Source organism: Embiotoca jacksoni, unplaced genomic scaffold (assembly GCF_022577435.1).
Source record: "Embiotoca jacksoni isolate LCO1_2020_lvr unplaced genomic scaffold, fEmbJac1.0.p SCAF_69, whole genome shotgun sequence".
NCBI classification, from domain to species: domain Eukaryota; kingdom Metazoa; phylum Chordata; class Actinopteri; family Embiotocidae; genus Embiotoca; species Embiotoca jacksoni.
In genome coordinates this window covers 1103768-1124879 of record NW_027185424.1, presented here as the reverse complement: position 1 = coordinate 1124879, position 21112 = coordinate 1103768, and the positions used below count along the sequence as shown (strand labels likewise).

Genomic DNA, 21112 nt, shown 5'->3' with positions numbered 1-21112 from the left:
CCGACTCTCGTCCTCTTTAACCAAGTCTCTGCTCGGGACTCTAAACTGGAGTTTAATAAACACGTGATGTTCGCAGTGAATTTATTTCATAATTTGAATGCAGCACATAATTTATGATCTGATTAACTGAATGCTGAAACAGTATACCACCTACTAGTCCCCAGTTCTGATGTGGGTTTTTTTTGTATTAGATGAAAAAAATTAATAAATAAAATAAAACTGGCACAAAATATCTGAGTAAAGGTAACTTTAGGGACGTCTGGGCAGTCTCATAACAATGTACCTTCAGGCCGGTTAGCGGTCTTAGGTCACCATGACACCATAATTATACATTACATGAAACATTAGAAAGACAGACGTTATTTCATGATTAAAATATTTCACAAAAAACTATTAATTAATTTAAGGAATAGTTTGACATTTCAGTAAATATTCTAAATGTGTGTGGAAGATTAATATGTCAGAAGTGATAGCCAGCAGCTGGTTGTGGGAGCTTAACCAATGCTGGGACACCGACTGGCACAGAAACATGTTACATCAAGCCTTTCACACAATGCTGATTAAACATCCATCACCACAGAAATATCTCCGTATTTTACTCTCCATTACACTTGCTGGCAGAATGGGGAGACAAAGGTTTCACGCTGCAGGTTTAATGGTAATTAATCTGGTGGCAGCTGATATACAACCTCACATAGTTTTCACAGCAAGATACGTTCAGCTCTGAATGCACCCTGCCGGGCTGATAGACAGATCAACTTTATTGATCACACGAGTGTCCACGATGGAGAACTATTGGTTCAGGGACTTCCTGCTCTTTTCTCTGACTCACATGTCCAGATTTGAAGTAATGACGGTTCCAGCGTTGTAAAGCGGTCCTGCTGGGATCTCTGGACCGGTGCTGCTCAGCAGCCACAACATGGCGCTGGTTGAAGATGTCATGCATCTTATTGTATACATGTGAAAGCATTAGTGATAGTTTTCTAGCGGCATCTGAAGAGTTTGACGTTATTCAACATTCAACTCTTAGTATTGAAAGATAAAAGGAAATGCACCAAAGCGAGAGACCGGAGAGCAACAGCCCCTTCATGGAGTAAAGTAGGAAGCAAGTGAAACGTGAAGGACACAGAAAGCTTGACATTTTACAATCATTCAATTTGACAGTCGTACATTCATTTTGTTTTTGCATTAATGAGAGGTGATCATTTGCGTAACTTTTTTCCTACATCTGCTTGTTCATTTTACTTTTTACATTTTGTAAACCACTTTTCTTTTTACATTGCATCCTTTAAATTGATTATAAAAACAATGCATTATTTTTTTGTCTTTTAATATATCAATTAGTCAGACCACCCAGATAGTGTTGGAGAGAGTGGAGCGCTCCAGCATCCATTTTTCTGGCACTACAAGGATTCCCTGCTGACAGGCTTTCCTCCGTGAAGGAGCTGACAGAAAAAGCTTCCTGCTGATTGGTGGATAAACTCATCCTACCTGTCCTGTTCTTTAAAACCTCTACGGAGGAGGAGTGGCTTCGCCTCCAGTACATGCTGACACTTGTCTGTTAGCAGCTGTACCCATCACAACGGGGATATTTCACACCAGGATTTGATTTTATTCTCTTCATTGGATTTGGTCTTCATCTGTCTGGAAATATGACTATTAGAACAGCCCGTCCTGACCGGGTGCAACATTTCCAGCCCCGGATGCACTGCCTCAAAAAGGTGTGTGAATATATGTATTATCATTATTAGTATTTTATTTATTATAAATGTCAATTGTCCTAAATTTGATCTGGGAATTGGAAAAGTTGAGACTCTAAATATATGTTGATTGTTAAAAGTTATTTGAAGTTAAATTAAACCTCTGAATTTCTAGATAACTTATGACATTTGATTTTATTGCATTCAAAATGTATGAAGCAGAAAGGCTGTGAAAAAAAACAAAAAACACAACAACTGTAACACGTACAGACTGGTTTTCCTGCTATATAGGATCTGATTGGTGGTTTGACATGTAATCGTTACTTTTTTACCAGTAAAGCAGCAGCAGCTTATTAAAGATAATCTCTAATTCCACTTTAAAGCCCATTAGCTTTGCTGCTCTGCGGTCAGGTGTCACTGCAGTGGAAACCTGATCGTACCTGGTAGCAGCCAGAGGACGTCAACTTTTAACTGACTGATGGATAGATATACAGACTTTGGATTTTCAGTGGAAATAGTTCTGGCATCATGGCATTTTTAAAGATATTTGAAGACAATCAAATAATGTAATTAACAGTCTGTCTCGTGACAACTTTAACCAAGATTCCACTTTTTCACTCAAACAATGACTTCCACCAATTATACATTCATCCTCCATTTGTTCCCTTATGGTTATTTATGCAGCTTTAGTGTCCATGCTGCGCCTGCAGCTTTTCTTGTCCTATGGGGATAATTATATTGACATCTAAGACAAATGTTCTCGAGGTTTGTTTGTATGAATGAATGTTGATGGATCTCCTGCTGTCAGCTGGAGGCCGTTTTGGTGGAGATGCAGGACCCGAAAAGTGGAGTTAAAGGATCCGAGCAGAAACTCAACGTCACCACGATCCCACATGTCATCGCTGGTGAGACTGATGCACACACACACACACACACACACACACACACACACACACACACACACACACACACACACAAGGTTAATACATGATGTAATTTTCCCAGATGAATAATAGTGTTGCTCCTTTTTCCATAATATTGTGTTTATATCTATATCTATATCTTATAACCTGGTCTTATATCTACATCTATATCTTATAACCTGGTCTTATATCTATATCTATATCTTATAACCTGGTCTTATATCTATATCTATATCTATATCTATATCTATATCTATATCTATATCTATATCTATATCTATATCTTATAACCTGGTGTTATATCTATATCTATATCTTATAACCTGGTCTTATATCGACATCTATATTTTATAACCTGGTCTTATATCTACATCTATATCTTATAACCTGGTCTTATATCTATATCTATATCTTATAACCTGGTCTTATATCTATATCTATATCTTATAACCTGGTCTTATATCTACATCTATATCTTATAACCTGGTCTTATATCTATATCTATATCTATATCTATATCTATATCTATATCTATATCTTATAACCTGGTGTTATATCTATATCTATATCTATATCTATATCTATATCTATATCTATATCTATATCTATATCTTATAACCTGGTGTTATATCTATATCTATATCTATATCTATATCTATATCTATATCTATATCTTATAACCTGGTGTTATATCTATATCTATATCTTATAACCTGGTCTTATATCGACATCTATATTTTATAACCTGGTCTTCTATCTATATGTATATCTTGTAACATGGTCTTATATCTATATCTATATCTTATAACCTGGTCTTATATCGACATCTATATTTTATAACCTGGTCTTTTATCTATATGTATATCTTGTAACATGGTCTTATATCTATATCTATATCTATATCTATATCTATATCTTATAACCTGGTCTTATATCTAACACATTGGAGCAGATGCTGACTTTTTGAGGCGTCTGTGCGTGTTTGACACATAACAAACTACAGATCAGCATCACTCACCCTGTTAATTTGCTCATTCGGCTAATATTTTCATTAAAAAAAAAAATCACGATACAAAATCAGAGCGGGTATCAAATCAAAGTTGTACTTAATGCACATTTTATATCATTTTTAACATTTCCATTATATTAGGACATTTTATATTTTTATAACATTTTATTACATAAAACTGACTATTTTGAAAACTAAAATGTCTCTTATTTTATATCTGTATTTCCTGGCCCATACATTTTAGTCTCATCAGCAAACAACAGTCAGACACAGTTACAGACAAAAAGATAATATACTATAATATACGAGTACATTCAGCAGCTGAACAGCCAGATATTTCCCTCAGTGGTTGGTGGAGGCCAAAACCAAAGCTACAAGTGTGTGAATATTGTTATTATTATAATTATCACTCCTAGTGGATGATGATACGTCCTGTGTCTGCTGGATGTGAAAATATATCACGTATTATTGTTCAACATATTTAAGATCTTGGAACTTTTAGTTTTCTTGTTGTTGTAATTAATTTGTATTTTATTTCAGATCTTTGCATTGTAGTATAGTTTGTTTTTGCACACTTATTGACTATAGACATAAAGCAATTTTCTGGACATTATTTAGAGCAAAAGTTGCTTGACTTCCCAACTTATTAAAAAATACCACAAAACAGAATGATGAATTGATGAATAGAAAAACGAAACGAATAAATGAACTCATTTTTGTTCTAATTGTAGTGTACTGAGTACTGCAGTCGTGAATAATCGTATGTCTCTTAATTGACCTTCTATTTAAAGTCCTGTGCATTTACTGCACTTTATAAATTGACTTGCATTTTCTGAAGCACAGAGTCTGGGACGACGCTGACAGCTCCCTAAGCTGCTAACTGGAGCTAAATAAGGAAACTCAATTGGATGAGATTTGGACTTTGCTTTGGGAGCCAAAGTAGCGTTTTAATCTGGTCTAAAACCAGCGAGGGAAATGTCAGCGTGGATAAATGGGCCAAGCCCAACATGTGAGCTTGAGTACAACATCTCCAGTTTACAAAATGATTAGTTTGAACAGAAGCCAAGTTGTGTAATTCATCTAGAGTGACCTGTAGTTTTTAATGTGTTGTCACGTCTCCTGGCTGCTGCTGCCAGTTATTTAGTTTCCCACCATCCCTTCAATTTACTGTAGATGTGATGCTTCAGGGAGCACTCAAATAAAAACGAGTGGAAAGACGTTATTGGCCCATTACCCCAAAGACTGAACAAAAACTATATCTATATATATATATATATATATATATATATATATATACAAATCATGTCACTCATACATTTTACATAAACATCCTATTAATAATAATAAATACAAATACTTTTTTTAAAATTGTTTTGATATCCAAAATATTAATTTCAATTTTCATATCTTTAAACATTTTTGACACTAAGACAAAAATATATATTTTTACAAAACTTATTTGTTATTATGAGATTCCTTTAATGTTATTCATCAAATTGTATCACAAAGCATTTCATTTCACAAAAACACCATTGAAACTAACCTTTGTCATTATGAAATGATATGGTGTTGTTATGACCAGAAATATTATATCATATGGTTGATTAACAGATAGCATGAAGATGAACTAAATGAAAACAACCCACAGCCACAATGTACAGTAACACAGTCCGTCTGATTACCTGTGTGTGTGTGTGTGTGTGTGTGTGTGTGTGTGTGTGTGTTGTGTGTGTGTGTGTGTGTGTGTGTGTGTGTGTGTGTGTGTGTGTGTGTGTGTGTGTGTGGAGTCTGTATTTAAACTCTTCCTTGTGTTTCCCGACAGGTAATGACACAATTGCATGGATTGCAAACAAGATGAAGACCACTTCAGAAGGTAAAATCTGTAAACTACAAAGATTAAAGACTAGTTACTAAAACATGATAATCCAGTTATTACTATGAAGACAGAAAACAACAGCTGTTTGCTGTTTGCTCTCATTCGCTGCCTCTTCCTCTTCTTCCCATCCGGTCGGTGCTCCAGAGGCTGAGGCCTTCGGCACCATGTTGGTGGCGTATGGATACATCTACCCGCTGCAGAACCACAAGAAGCTGGTCATGTGCAACGACTCCAGCCTCTACCGCTTCCAGGTAAAACTCTATCCTGGTTTCTTCTTTGCTGCCTGAGTAAAAATAATTCAAACTTGGATGTGGCTGCAAAGAACCAACCAATTCTAAAACGTGAATGCTTTCCACACATCTCCAGCCTTACAGCAGAAGACGTGTTGGCTTACAATGAGCACGGTTTCAAGGTGGATAATATCACAGATTCAGGACCAGACCAAATGTGAAACACCAACACAATTCCTCTTCTGGTCTTCAGTTATGGCCTCACAATAATGAAACTGACATGAGGAGACAGTGACACTGATCTTTGACCACCGAAATAGAATGATTGCATCCAAGTCAACAGTTGTGCCAATTTGGAAGTTGTTCCTCGAAGGCATTCTTGAGATATAACGTTCAGGAGAATGGGATGGCTGGATGGACACGAGAACATAACGAGCCCATAAAGCTAGTCTGAGCGTGAATACACGCCTATTTGCATTTTGCAAATCTTCCTGGTTGACTGATGAGTAGGGTGGTGCATCGGTTGAGATGCACTGCAGCACAAGTTTGGTGTCAATTTGAGGTGAAATTACACTTCTGCCAGCTCAAACCAGAAATAGAAATAATTAAAACAATATTTAGAATGCAACCTTATAATTTAGTGAATCATATAAAAAATGTAGATGACTTTTGTCTATTAAATTAAATGTTTATCAGGCAGCAGGAGCTCATCATGATGGAATATGAAATCTCTGCCATAAAATATAAAAGGCAACCACAGTCACTAACAAATTAACTTTATTAAAATACACGTAAGGAGGTAACAATTCAAAAGCCTTCCCACCCACTCATCTGGGTTCATTATCTCCTGAGTAGCTGCCAGCTTTGGACATTTCATTAATGACTGAAGTAAATATGCAGACTCAAAGCTCCTGATAGAATTCATTCAGTAACACCTCAACATCAGTGACATCTTTGCTCTTTATTAGTTGTGATAATAAATTAATTGCATTTGGAGCTTTAAGTGTGTGCAATTTACTTTTGCTCGCTTCTCAACATCATTCCAGGACCTGGTTTCATTATATTAGATTAATATTCTTTGTTTACTTTGACATTTAATTAATGACAAATTTAAATTATTTACATGTCCAATCTATTACCTGATATGCCGTCATTAATAAGAGAAGCTGATTTGATTGATGATATGGGCTGATGCACCTTTTAATGATCTCTTCCTTCTACTTTATTTCTGCTCCACATGTTTGTTCACCAAATCTCCAAAACAGTTTGTAACACCGACATGTTCTCTGCACAAACAAAATAATCATAATACAAACAAATCAAGAATACATTTGAGTCATTGGCATACCAAGTATGTATGATGATATGTATGGTAAATGTTATGTACATGTATAAAGATAACTGCTCAGTGTCATTACACATTTTGAACATAACAAATTACGTTGAACTGTTTTTAAACATATTCATTCTATATGATTAAATATCCCATATTCCTGCACTTCTCTTTTATATAAAGTGTATTCTCAGACTCGGGCTGGAGAAAGCTATTTTACATTTTGGAGATAATCCTGTTACATGTTTTGGATTTGGATATTGACAAGATCATGTTAATGATTCCTGTTTCTCAAGCTACACCCATAGGTTCTGGTTTAGAAAAAAAAATAGTCATAATTTGTCATTTGTTCTGGAACTTAAGTTTTTTGCAAAATTTCAAAGGCCTGGAATGCCCCTTAGTGGGCATATGTTTGATAATGAATAAGGCCTTTTTGATGCATCTATCAATCATGAGACCTATTTGAAACAAAGTCTGTATCGTAAGCACACCTCTGTAACAGCTGAATCAGCTAATCTGCACAATTATACTGTCTCTAGCGACGTTTAACAGTTATCGTTGTTTACCATCTTATTTTGTAATTTAGCATCTGCTGTCTTTGCTGATATTGGAACCTCGTCTGTCACCGAGATGAGATGAAATGTATTTTCATCTCAACGCAAGCAAATGAATGGCCTGAAACGTGCTGCACATACTAGTACAAGCAGGGGAGGCCCAGCCACCACAAACCTTTCTTAATTTTAAAGTTTTATAACTTTATACTCTTGCCTTATCTACATATAAATCTGTCCCATCAATCACTGCAACTTATGCCTCTTGTGGAATTCATTGGTTCAAAGGTTTTAAGGAGAAGAGCAGTGATGAGCAACATGAGACTTGTCTCGTTCCTTGTTTTAGGAGGTTTTAGGTTAGGTAGGTTAGGTAGTTACTTTATTAATCCCCAAAGGGAAAATTTTTTCGCTACAGTAGCATACAGGAAAGCAATAAAAAGCAATAAAATAACAGTAAAAAAATATTAAATATAAAATGCACGTTATATACAGTATATACAGTACAGTATATATATATATTTGTATATAAACAACCAAAAAACACAGACAACAGTGTTATTGTTGTTTAATTTGTTAAATCTCCATTAAAGTTCAGAATATTTGTTGTTTTAAATTTTGATTTTGAGTGTATATTTATATAAGGTATGCCACATGTGCTTTAAATGTTTCATGACAATCAGTTCCAAATTGACGACTGACCATTTGAATAACTGCAGCTGCATGTTTGTTTGCTGGTCAACTACTTGGAAGTTGCTGTGTTTCTTTGTTGTGTATTTCCGGTTGCTGTGTTTGTTTGTTGTGTATTTCCCGTTGCTGTGTTTCTTTGTTGTGTATTTCCGTTGCTGTGTTTCTTTGTTGTGTATTCCCCATTGCTGTGTTTCTTTGTTGTGTATTCCCCATTGCTGTGTTTGTTTGTTGTGTATTTCCCATTGCTGTGTTTCTTTGTTGTGTATTCCCCGTTGCTGTGTTTCTTTGTTGTGTATTCCCCGTTGCTGTGTTTCTTTGTTGTGTATTCCCCATTGCTGTGTTTCTTTGTTGTGTATCGGTTGCTGTGTTTCTTTGTTGTGTATTTCCCGTTGCTGTGTTTGTTTGTTGTGTATTTCCCATTGCTGTGTTTCTTTGTTGTGTATTTCCCGTTGCTGTGTTTGTTTGTTGTGTATTTCCCATTGCTGTGTTTCTTTGTTGTGTATCGGTTGCTGTGTTTCTTTGTTGTGTATTCCCCGTTGCTGTGTTTCTTTGTTGTGTATTTCCGTTGCTGTGTTTCTTTGTTGTGTATCGGTTGCTGTGTTTCTTTGTTGTGTATTCCCCGTTGCTGTGTTTCTTTGTTGTGTATTTCCGTTGCTGTGTTTCTTTGTTGTGTATCGGTTGCTGTGTTTGTTTGTTGTGTATTTCCCGTTGCTGTGTTTCTTTGTTGTGTATTCCCCGTTGCTGTGTTTCTTTGTTGTGTATTCCCCATTGCTGTGTTTGTTTGTTGTGTATTTCCGTTGCTGTGTTTCTTTGTTGTGTATTCCCCGTTGCTGTGTTTCTTTGTTGTGTATTTCCCATTGCTGTGTTTCTTTGTTGTGTATCGGTTGCTGTGTTTCTTTGTTGTGTATTTCCCGTTGCTGTGTTTCTTTGTTGTGTATTTCCCATTGCTGTGTTTCTTTGTTGTGTATCGGTTGCTGTGTTTGTTTGTTGTGTATTCCCCGTTGCTGTGTTTCTTTGTTGTGTATTTCCGTTGCTGTGTTTCTTTGTTGTGTATTTCCCGTTGCTGTGTCTGTTTGTTGTGTATTTCCCGTTGCTGTGTTTCTTTGTTGTGTATTCCCCGTTGCTGTGTTTCTTTGTTGTGTATTTCCCGTTGCTGTGTTTGTTTGTTGTGTATTTCCCGTTGCTGTGTTTCTTTGTTGTGTATTTCCCGTTGCTGTGTTTCTTTGTTGTGTATTCCCCATTGCTGTGTTTGTTTGTTGTGTATTTCCGTTGCTGTGTTTCTTTGTTGTGTATTCCCCGTTGCTGTGTTTCTTTGTTGTGTATTTCCCATTGCTGTGTTTCTTTGTTGTGTATCGGTTGCTGTGTTTCTTTGTTGTGTATTTCCCGTTGCTGTGTTTCTTTGTTGTGTATTTCCCATTGCTGTGTTTCTTTGTTGTGTATCGGTTGCTGTGTTTCTTTGTTGTGTATTTCCCATTGCTGTGTTTCTTTGTTGTGTATCGGTTGCTGTGTTTGTTTGTTGTGTATTCCCCGTTGCTGTGTTTCTTTATTGTGTATTTCCCGTTGCTGTGTTTCTTTGTTGTGTATTCCCCGTTGCTGTGTTTGTTTGTTGTGTATTTCCCGTTGCTGTGTTTCTTTGTTGTGTATTCCCCATTGCTGTGTTTGTTTGTTGTGTATTTCCGTTGCTGTGTATTTCCCATTGCTGTGTTTCTTTGTTGTGTATCGGTTGCTGTGTTTCTTTGTTGTGTATTTCCCGTTGCTGTGTTTGTTTGTTGTGTATTTCCCGTTGCTGTGTTTCTTTGTTGTGTATTTCCCGTTGCTGTGTTTCTTTGTTGTGTATTCCCCGTTGCTGTGTTTCTTTGTTGTGTATTCCCCATTGCTGTGTTTGTTTGTTGTGTATTTCCGTTGCTGTGTTTCTTTGTTGTGTATTCCCCGTTGCTGTGTTTCTTTGTTGTGTATTCCCCGTTGCTGTGTTTCTTTGTTGTGTATTTCCGGTTGCTGTGTTTGTTTGTTGTGTATTCCCCGTTGCTGTGTTTCTTTGTTGTGTATTCCCCGTTGCTGTGTTTCTTTGTTGTGTATTTCCCATTGCTGTGTTTCTTTGTTGTGTATTCCCCATTGCTGTGTTTCTTTGTTGTGTATTTCCCATTGCTGTGTTTCTTTGTTGTGTATCGGTTGCTGTGTTTGTTTGTTGTGTATTTCCCGTTGCTGTGTTTCTTTGTTGTGTATTTCCCATTGCTGTGTTTCTTTGTTGTGTATCGGTTGCTGTGTTTGTTTGTTGTGTATTTCCCATTGCTGTGTTTCTTTGTTGTGTATCGGTTGCTGTGTTTGTTTGTTGTGTATTCCCCGTTGCTGTGTTTCTTTGTTGTGTATTTCCCGTTGCTGTGTTTCTTTGTTGTGTATTTCCGTTGCTGTGTTTCTTTGTTGTGTATTCCCCGTTGCTGTGTTTCTTTGTTGTGTATTTCCGTTGCTGTGTTTCTTTGTTGTGTATCGGTTGCTGTGTTTCTTTGTTGTGTATTTCCCGTTGCTGTGTTTCTTTGTTGTGTATTTCCCGTTGCTGTGTTTCTTTGTTGTGTATTTCCCGTTGCTGTGTTTCTTTGTTGTGTATTCCCCGTTGCTGTGTTTATTGCTTTCCAGCCAGGTATTCATTTCTAACCTCTTTGCATTCGATTTCAGTTTTAGACACATGTTGCACTTTTGGGGGGCTCAAAATTATCTCGGCAGACAATAATTTTATATCAATGAGGTTTATTTATGCTAATGGTGTTTCTTATTATCTTCTTATGATCCCTTTTGGTGGATAGGAAAACATTTTGTTTTTATATAAAAACCTTTTTTTGAACGGTATTTGTCGTTGTAATTTAAACATACCTTGTTCTCTCTGAGAGGCCTTTTTTTTTTAGGTGTACATTTTTAAAGGAAATCTATAACTGGTTCTATTGTCAACCTTTTCAGACCCCGTACTTCTGGCCCACACAGAAGTGGTTTGCTGAGGACTGTGATTACGGTAGGTACAATATGAAACATGGGCTGAATGTGAATTTAATAAGAAGTCAAGTCAGTTTCTTTATGCTGCACTTTTATATAAAACATGACCATATTAAAGATATGTTCTTTAGTTTTGGTCTTTTTTCATTTCTGCAGCTCTAGATTGGTGGTTTCTGTCTGTTTCTATAGCTGAAGACATCAGGTTTCACTGACTGCATAACATGTCTAAAAGGACAATTTCTCAAGTTTTCATGACATGCAGCTGTTTGCAATAACTGTGTCCCGCTGATGAAATGCTTACTAATGATTTTATTCTGCTGTCGTTGTAGCCATTTACCTGGCGAGGAGGAACATTAGAAAGAAAGGCATGCTGGAACCCTATGAACAGGTACGTTTAGAGCTGCTGTATAACAATGTTTGCTTTCCCTTGTGGTAAATTGACTGCTTTCATTTTGTATAGTACTAAAAGCTACAGAAAAATACTGACAGTGAAGTTTAAGAACATTAATGTGGAATCTTGTTTTGGGGCAAAGCAGGTTGTAAAGTAGCTGTTTGAAAAAGATGCTTAATGGTGCAATAAGTAATCGTGAGTCACTGTAGCTTCCAGGCTGCCGTCAGTTTTAGGGTCAAATTTGATGTATTCTTGCTCTGCCGATTGATTGAGAAGTGCATCAACTATAAAATAGTGATCAGTTAAGCCTTTCGTTTATATTATAGCTGTCTTATCTCAGTTTATAGCAGGACCAAACTAGCAGGAAAACAGCCACAGAAAAAACATAAATCAAAGACGTGACACTTGACTGCTGGGACCGACCTGTCCTCAGCGTCCTCCCTGAATAACACACAGAGAGCAACGAAGACATATGGATGCTTTCATGGTCCACCAGCCCAACGCAGGGACCCCCTGGGATGAGTGTCATGTTGAGCTGAAGGTGACTCCAGGGACTCTCTATTGGCTGCTGAGGTGCAGCTGGTATTATAAAATGGGACCGGACAGAGCTAGCTGGCTAGCATATTAACTTCAGTAGACATTTGTACAATGCAATACGTACATGTCTTTGAATTGATGGCAAAACTGCTGTTACTTTGCAATCTGTGGATGATTTTAGCTTCTTCTTTTTTTAATGTATTTGAATTATATTCATATTATTATATTAACTGAAATTATATTATATATTATATATTGCAACTTTATACATCAACTGTTATTTTCTGGCACGGTTTTGGGAGAAATGTTGGATTTAATAGAAAACAAAAGATTTTGCAGCACTGGGAATGTTTCTAAGATGCCAGAGATGAACTGGGAAAAATCCCTGTTGATTAATAAATAATAATACCATTTAATAATTTTTTAATTCCTGGGCTGATTTTAGTAATACATTTAGTTTAATTTGGCCACAAATACAACTTGGTCATGTTTAGGGAAAGATCATAGTTTGGGTTCAAATTATTATTTCATTACAGTTAGAACATACAAACAAATAGGACCCTGTCGGCCTGGTCAATACCATTTATTACAACATTTTAAGATGACTAAACATAAAGTGTTCATGGCAATATTATATTGATTGTTTCAATTGAAAACCAGTCATCCCCCTTTTTAGTGTTTGTAGTGTCTTTTCCTGAATCCCCTGAGTGATTTCACAGCTGACCGTCGCTGTATGTGTGTTTTTAAACAGGCACATTACAACCACCTCCACGAATGGCTGAACCACAAGTGGGACTTTATTGTGATGCAAGCCACTGAACAGTACAAGTAAGCACAACTGTTACAGCTTGGCACTGAAACTCAGTACCTTTATTTTTTTAAAGAATATTTTAACCTTAATTTGACAGTTTACAGTGAAGATAGACGAGGACATCTTTAGATTGTATATACCTCCATTCAATCCAGGGGTTTAATTGAATCCTGGTAAAGATAGCTTTGATCGTGGTTCTGAGGTTTTCTTTGACCTTTTTCATGTTGTCTTTACTATCAAATTGTAAAACTGTATCTTCATCTATATGTGTCAGATTTGTAAAGCAGATAAGTAAATAAATGAAGATTTTAAGTTTACCAGCTTTGTGGATGCAAATAATAAGATTTGGCACCAAATACTTCAGATTTTGTTCTCTACTTATTTATGTACTGTATTTAAAAGCTACCCTTAATATGATATTACAGTGGTTTGACTCCTTTTCTTCCACGTATGTGTCAGAGCTGGGAGGGAGAGGAAGAAGCCGGATCGTGTGGTGTTTGAGTGCCAGGAGAGGGCTTACTGGATTGTGAACAGGCCTCCGGTCAGCGTGTGTGTGTGTGTGTGTGTGTGTGTGTGTGTGTGTGTGTGTGTGTGTGTGTGTTTTGTGTATATACATATATCTTCATCATCATCATCATCATCAAATGAACATCATTCCTGTGTGTGTCCAGCATCGTACTCACAGTGCAATGGATTGTGGTCCAGAACGGCTTATTGATCCCAACATAGATGAGGTAACAGGTCAGTACACACACACACACACACATACACTCACACACACACACACACACACACACACACACACACACACACACACACACACACACACACACACACACACACACACACACACACACACACACACACACGGAGAGTGGAGAGATTAAGTTAATCTGATCCTTTAAGAAATGTACTGGAGCTGAACATGTTGATTAGAACTGCACGGCTGATCTCTGTTCTCACATCCACTTGGACGAGAACGTCCATGACTCTCTCTGGTTCTGGTTCTGGTCTCTAGTTCTGGTCTCTGGTCTCTCCGTCACTCCTTTACTGATTAGAAAATCAGTTTTCTGATTCAGTAGAGGGTTTTTATACAAAACCACTAATGCCTCTTTATATTATAGATTTTACACACGATAAACATATACACCTTAATTTTATCTGTAATAATTATCCCCCAAAATAGCACAGTGGTATCACACTCACTGCCCTTTTGGGGATTTTGAGCAACAATGATGTCAATTGAAAAATAAAATCATTTATTTTGAATATATATAGCCTATTTATGTCCTTCTTTTTAAAAGTATAATTGCCATAAATTCTCTGGCTCTGCCTGTACTCTCTAATATACATATTAACTGCTTTAAGTAGGTTTTTGTATTCCTGTCATCAGCCAGGACCTTATTTCCTTGAGGGACTTTTGTATTGTAATAATAAATGTGCATTACGTTGAATGGGTTGTAATTGTGCAGCACTGCTGGAGCTTTAACACAGTGTTGTGAATCAATGACAGCTCAGCCTGCTCTTTAATATTTCTCTCTGTTTGGGGGTAAACTGAAAGATGTACTTTTCTTTACATGTACAGGATGAAAATAATCAGAAAATGAATTCATTGCATTCCTCTGTTTCCTGTCTTCTTCTTTCAAACAGATTTCCTTACTTGGGTGGAGAAAAGAGAGTAAAGCGAGAATATTTGAACGTGTATAAACTCGGGTCCAAAGTCTGAGATCACATTAAAATATGTCAATTAAAAAATACATATATTTAAAACACTTTAAGGCTTTAAAAACACTTAAAAACTGAAAAAGAAGAAATAAGTCCTATTCTGCTCTGTCTGTAGGTCATCAGTCAAACCAAAGCGGTTTGGTGGCATTGATCATGTTAACTCCTTTGTACTGAAGGTCACATCTCATTGATTCTTATCCTTCCATTGAAGCAGTGTTCAGGTGACACTCAGGTGGATTTCATCGAACGTTGCATACTATAATTTTAAGTGATATCAGAACTACGTGAAAGTGTCAGAAGTCAAATTGTTATTTTGATCAGAGTGACTTTCACAAAGCTAAATCATGTCTGACTGAAGGTTTCTAAGGGTTTAAGGGCATTGACCTCTAAAACACAGACAGATTTTTAAACAACTGCATCACAGATGCTTAATTTATTTAATAAAAAAAACCCACAAAACTCCACTAAGCTTGTTAAAACAAGGCTATCAAGTAGTGGAGAGGAAACCTGTGATGGACTATGACACAGCAGCATTTCACAGTGGTGATGGGAAAACAAGATCTATTTACTGAAGAATCAGTAATGTATGAAACCAACAGAGACACATGGTGGTGGGATTGTACATATTGTACAGTCTTATTGTGAAGTTGGACACTGGAGTGGACTCCTCTCTGACCGATGGGAAATACATTTACCAATAAATTGGACATCGTAGGTTATTTTTGTTATTTTCTTGCTGTGTTTGTGCTTAGACAGCACAGTATCTGTATCTGTAGATGTAAGATCATGGCATCAGTATGTTCCTCTGTATGCTCACCTACTAGATGGTTCTCACCATCTTCAACAGCACCAATTTTGTATCTTTTTGTCTCAGAAAATCACCTTTGACGAGTACAGACGCAAGGTAAGTCAGATTATTCATTCATAATGAAATCTAAAGATAAAATCTCAATTATTATATCACCTTCATTTGGAAGTGGATGGTAAAGAATACTTTTCTAATATTACGCTTATAAGTTTACAATGGCAAATCATATTTTGTGTTCCTGTTTTAATTCCAGAACATCTTCTACCAACAAGCCATCATGAGGTCAAAGGTCAAATCAAGTGTGTCCCTTGGAGCGTAAGTTCTTATGGCACCTGCCCATAAGCACCTGATAGGGTTCAAACTAATGTTGGATGTTTTTCTCATAAATTGGACTCAGCATGGTGTGAATACATGTAAAGTATTTAATCAGTGTTGGAAAATTATTTGTGGAGAATTAGAGGAAGAGATTTGTGTCTCCTAGTTATAAAAGCATTATGTCATTATTACAAAATCACATTTTAGAATTACAAACTATTTCATGACCCTGTTCAGGATAAAGCGGGTATAGATAATGGATGGATGGATGGATGGAAGATTTTCAAAAGAGAGCACGACATTTTACGTCCAAAATGTGTGACAGTAAAAAAAAAGCAGAACCCGGGATGAGAAGCTCACTTACAGGTCTGAAGGCTCCTGTTACGGAAAGGTCTAAAGATGGTTGTGTCTCCGCAGGTTAGTGAAGTACGTCACGAGCTACAAAAACCACGACCCGTTCCTGGCTCCATGTCTGCCCAGCAACCCCTGGCAGACAGACAACGACTCATACTGGGCTCTCAACATGAGAGGGTGAGTTCCCCACATGTTCGCTCTGTCTTCTTAATAGCACTTGGAAAATATGAATCATAAACAAAGTCATCACATTTATTGTGAAATACTAGTATGATAAGTGTCGTCAAGCAAAACCAGTACTGGTAGGTTCTCCGCCTCCTGACTTCACCTTTCAAAGCAAGCTTGTTTTTAGATTTGGGTGGAAACCTTATGAATCAATTTACAGAATCAAAAGGGAGGAACACCCACATTTCTGTGAAGAAAAAATAGTGATGGAAAACTACAACATGTTTATATATTCCAGTGAGAGCAGAACAGGATTCATTGGATTGTCAGTTTTTATCATCAGTTCACCAAATTGTTGTATTTTGGAAACATTTGTAAACCTTGAAAAGAAGAAGTTTCAGTGTCCAACTTCAGTTTGAAATTCCTCAGCAGATGAATTCTGTTCAGTCTGAACTCTGAGATGTGTTGAAACTTCTGGAAAAAGCATCCAGCGGAAGGATTTGGGGGATTTTTTTCCCAAATTCAATTCAATTAAAATTCACAAATAATTGTATATGTAATTGTATTAAAATCTAAAGGTTGTCAACTACGTGGACAAACTTGTTTTTAATGATATGAAACACTTGAAAGATGTAGGATGAGATGGTACAAAAACTTCTTATTTCACTTTTTTGAATGAAAACAAATATATGTATTTCAGTTGTGGTATTTTCGTTATATTTCATATGACATTATATTAGGATTTTGTGAGCCTGCACAGTAAATCTTTCCCACAGCTGTATTGAGAACGGTGAGTATCTGTGAACGTGTCGGAGTGTGTTTGTGCTCAGAGTCGACGTTCCCACTAAGATGCGAGTGGAGCGTTGGTCCTTCAGCTTTTTCGAGCTGCTCAGCGACCTGCGAGGAAGAGACGACTTCAAGGTCTTCCTCAAGAAGGAGTTCAGCGGTGAGTTCCCAAACTTCATTAAAATCATTTTATTTTGAATCACACATTTGTGGTGTTTAACTTTGTTGAGCCAGACGGCGGTGAGATGGTGTTTGTTTACAGCTGTCAGCATGAGTTACTATGACTTTGGTTTTGAGCACGTCTTCATTTCATTTCCACAACCTCACCCATAGTTTACAATGTCTGTATATCAGGAGGTTCTCCGACCATTTGTAAATGATTCTGGGTGCAGAAATGCTGTTTGGAGGGCCACCATGACCCCCTTGATTTGAAACAGATGAAATAGCTGCAGCTCCTCTGTGCTCCATGCTTTCCCCTGTGCTAAACACCTTTCATGCACAACAGGAGCAGTTTGTGAACCTTTGATCCACCCTCGTACAACCGATTTTCTATTATCCTGACATAACTACATCTTACAATTAGACCTGAATAGTGAAGTGTATTTCCATCTAACTCTCTCTTATATAGACGTATGTGTCCTTCAAATAACCGTGTAATTGACTTAAGACCAGGTTTCTGTTGGACAATCGTACAACTACTGACTCAAGATATCAATTCACTAACCTTGCATCTGACCACACCTCAGTTTAAGACCTACATGCTTAGATGCAAGTACATTTTCTATTTAAAACACATGAGCACAGGATGGCAAAATAACAACCTTCTCCATCTGTAACTGGTGAAGTTACAGAATCACAGTTCATCCTGAAGGGAAAGTAGATGTCATGACTGAACTTCCTAATAATCCATAAATGTTAGACTCCTGAAAAGTCTGGAGAAGGTTTGTCCTAAATTTTGTGCCAATCAATAGAATTGAGATGATGAGATATTTAACTGAATATGTGACGATGTGGTGTTGGATGGAGAGTCAGATGAACGGCAGTGTTATCATGACTTCACTGTGTTCGTCTGTACACCAGGGGAGAACTTGGCTTTTTGGGAAGCAGCTGAAGAACTCAAGTTGGGCTCTGCATCTTCCATGTCAACGAAAGCTGAGACCATCTTCAAGTAAGCACAATAAACTGTAATATTAGGATATATATGTGTTTGCTGAGAGTTTTGCTGTTCATTTCTTTTGCCTTTCATGGGTTTAGTTCCTAAAAAGGATGCAGGACAGGATCCTGGTTCATTTGTTGACATTTACTGTTTCACAATGTGTCGTGCTCCACGTCTTCATCAGACCTTATGGAGCAGTGTGTGTCAATCAAATTCAATCTCTATATGAAAGAGCGCAAAAGCCAAAACACAGGTTACAACACTGGTTGTTTCAGTATGATTATATTTCCCAACAGTTGTTAAACTACAGCATCCAGCCATGTCGCCTCCATGATACTGATGTGAAGTGTGTGTTTGCAGGACCTTCCTGGCCCCCGGCGCCCCCCGCTGGATCAACATCGACGGCAGGACGATGGGCCTGACGGTGAAAGGCCTGGAGCATCCTCACCGCTACGTCCTGGAAGCAGCTCAGACTCACGTCTTCCTGCTCATGAAAAAGGTGGGTGACTTGTTCTGGGCTTGTATCTAACATTGGACTTCACCTGCTTGGGTGGTTGATTAATACCAAATAAACGATCCGTGGCTCATTTGAAGATCTGGATTCTCTTGCCAGACTGAACATGTGTTTGTTAGGACATGTAGCGTGGAGGGTGGAGCAGGAGGACCAGTTCACACTGCTACACCACACTTCACATGGAGGCCGCGACATGTCCTGTACGAGTTCCAGTGTGATGTGACAGCTTCAGCTCATCAGCTGTCTCGTGTTCCTTCATCCACACAGGACACGTTCTTCCGTTACCTGAAGTCTCCGGTGTACAAGGACATGCAGAAGAAGGCGCTGGACCCTCAGACTCATAACTTCAGGTTGGTGTTAACGTTCACTAACTGATACTGATATCAAAGATGAAGTAAGATGTCCTCTTTAAGCTCTCTCTGGCTGCCCGCAGACCTTTTGTTGGTGCACTTTGACCCCTTCCTATTTGCTGTTGTGATAAATGCAGTGAATAAAATAATAATACAAATAAAACCAACTTAAAGCCACTTATAACAAAATGGTCTCTCCCTCGTGAAAGAGGCTTTTACTAATAACCTCAAATTTATTCTCTTTCTATTTCCACCCCAGTCCGGCCCAGCTGGAGCAAAATGCTCAGAACCGGAGCCCGGGCATCCATCCCATAATGCTCTGGCAGCAAGAGGAGGAGGAGAAGGCAAAGGTTGCTGCTGCCTCCGCTCCGGTTGATGTCAAAGCCATGATGAGCAAAATAGACAGGAAGAAGTAGAGAAACACTGTGTGTGTGTGTGAGAGAGAGAGGTGTGTGTGTGTGTGTGTGTGTGTGTGTGTGTGTGTGAGAGAGGTGTGTGTGTGTGTGTGTGTGTGTGTGTGTGTGTGAGAGAGAGGTGTGTGTGTGTGTGTGTGTGTGTGTGTGTGTGTGTGTGTGTGTGTGTGTGAGAGAGAGAGGTGTGTGTGTGTGTGTGTGTGTGAGAGAGAGAGGTGTGTGTGTGTGTGTGTGTGTGTGTGTGTGAGAGAGAGGTGTGTGTGTGTGTGTGTGTGTGTGAGAGAGAGGTGTGTGTGTGTGTGTGTGTGTGTGTGTGTGTGTGTGTGTGTGTGTGTGTGTGTGTGTGTGTGTGTGTGAGAGAGAGAGGTGTGTGTGTGTGTGTGTGTGTGTGTGTGTGTGTGTGTGTGTGTGTGTGCACACACTAAGAAGCAGCCATCTGTTGTTCGGGGGATTCAGTGATTTTCTTTCCTCTGAAGAAGTTTGTGATTTTGATCATCAAATCAAATTGATCAAATGTGGAATCATTAAAAACATGCTAGTTTATGGGGATTATATGATATGCAGTATAAAACATTAGCAGCTGTGCACGAAGCCAGAACAATGAGCTTGTGATTGTTCTTCTTTAATGTAAATTACCAGACTTCTAACAGCACATCTAACTCTCGAGTACAAACTCAGTATTGTAGCTTTAGTTGCTGCAGTTTATTTAGACATTTGAAAGGCGTTTTAATGATTTTATCCCCACTTATGTTAGCATAGGGCTAAACCGGAAGTTAGCCAGCCATCCTGTAGCTCCGCCCACTGATCGTGCTGGCCAGTGTCTCACCAGACACCAGATTAAAACAGTCTGTAACACAGCGCAGCATAATGAGAAGCATAATCAGCATCGTGTGAATAAACTTGGCAATGGCTTGAATATTAAGCACATTCATTTGTAAAAGCCCTGAACTATAGATTTAGATTTTATTTTTACTAAACTGTAGTTATTTTCTTCATGAGAGATTTGTACAATATGTTTATCTGGATTTCGTGTGCTAATTCAATAAAGAAGCTCGAGCAGAGTTCAGATCATGTTTGTGCGTATGTGCGTGCGCTCCAACCTACACTTCGTCCTGTCAGACGTTTGTGTGAATTTATTTGCATAACTAGATCAATTCTTGAGTTGTGTTTTCAAAGGTCACTTTTCACCTTTGACCACCAAAAACTCATCGATTCATCTTTTTGTCCAAATGAGTGTTTGTGTCCAACTTGAGGAAAATTCCCTCCAGGTGTTCCTGAAACATTGTGTTTACGAGAACGGGACGACCCGATTGGACGGACGTGAGGTCACAGTGACCTTTGACCACCAACAACTAATCACATTATCCTTCAGAACAAGTATTTGGGAGATAAAGAGGTCAGGTGACCTTGAACTTTGTTCTTTGACCTCTAAAATCAAAACAGTTTAAGTGGACATTTTTACTAAACTACCAAAGATTCCCTCGATGTCCCCGAGA

At 37.9% G+C, this 21112-nt stretch overlaps 1 protein-coding gene across 1 annotated transcript; it reads left to right on the top strand.

Annotated features, from left to right (window-relative positions):
• Positions 1–1652: 1652 nt before the first annotated feature.
• Positions 1653–20667, top strand: rgs9a (regulator of G protein signaling 9a). The gene is made up of 17 exons (XM_069175624.1): positions 1653–1721; positions 2509–2605; positions 5455–5505; positions 5653–5759; positions 11259–11310; positions 11621–11679; positions 12971–13047; positions 13490–13571; positions 13702–13764; positions 15630–15659; positions 15817–15878; positions 16296–16409; positions 17228–17343; positions 18264–18351; positions 18700–18838; positions 19121–19203; positions 19463–20667. Exons 1-17 carry the CDS (start codon positions 1653–1655, stop codon positions 19617–19619), a joined length of 1446 nt encoding a protein of 481 aa, XP_069031725.1. The 3' UTR covers positions 19620–20667.
• The last annotated feature ends 445 nt before the right edge of the window (positions 20668–21112 follow it).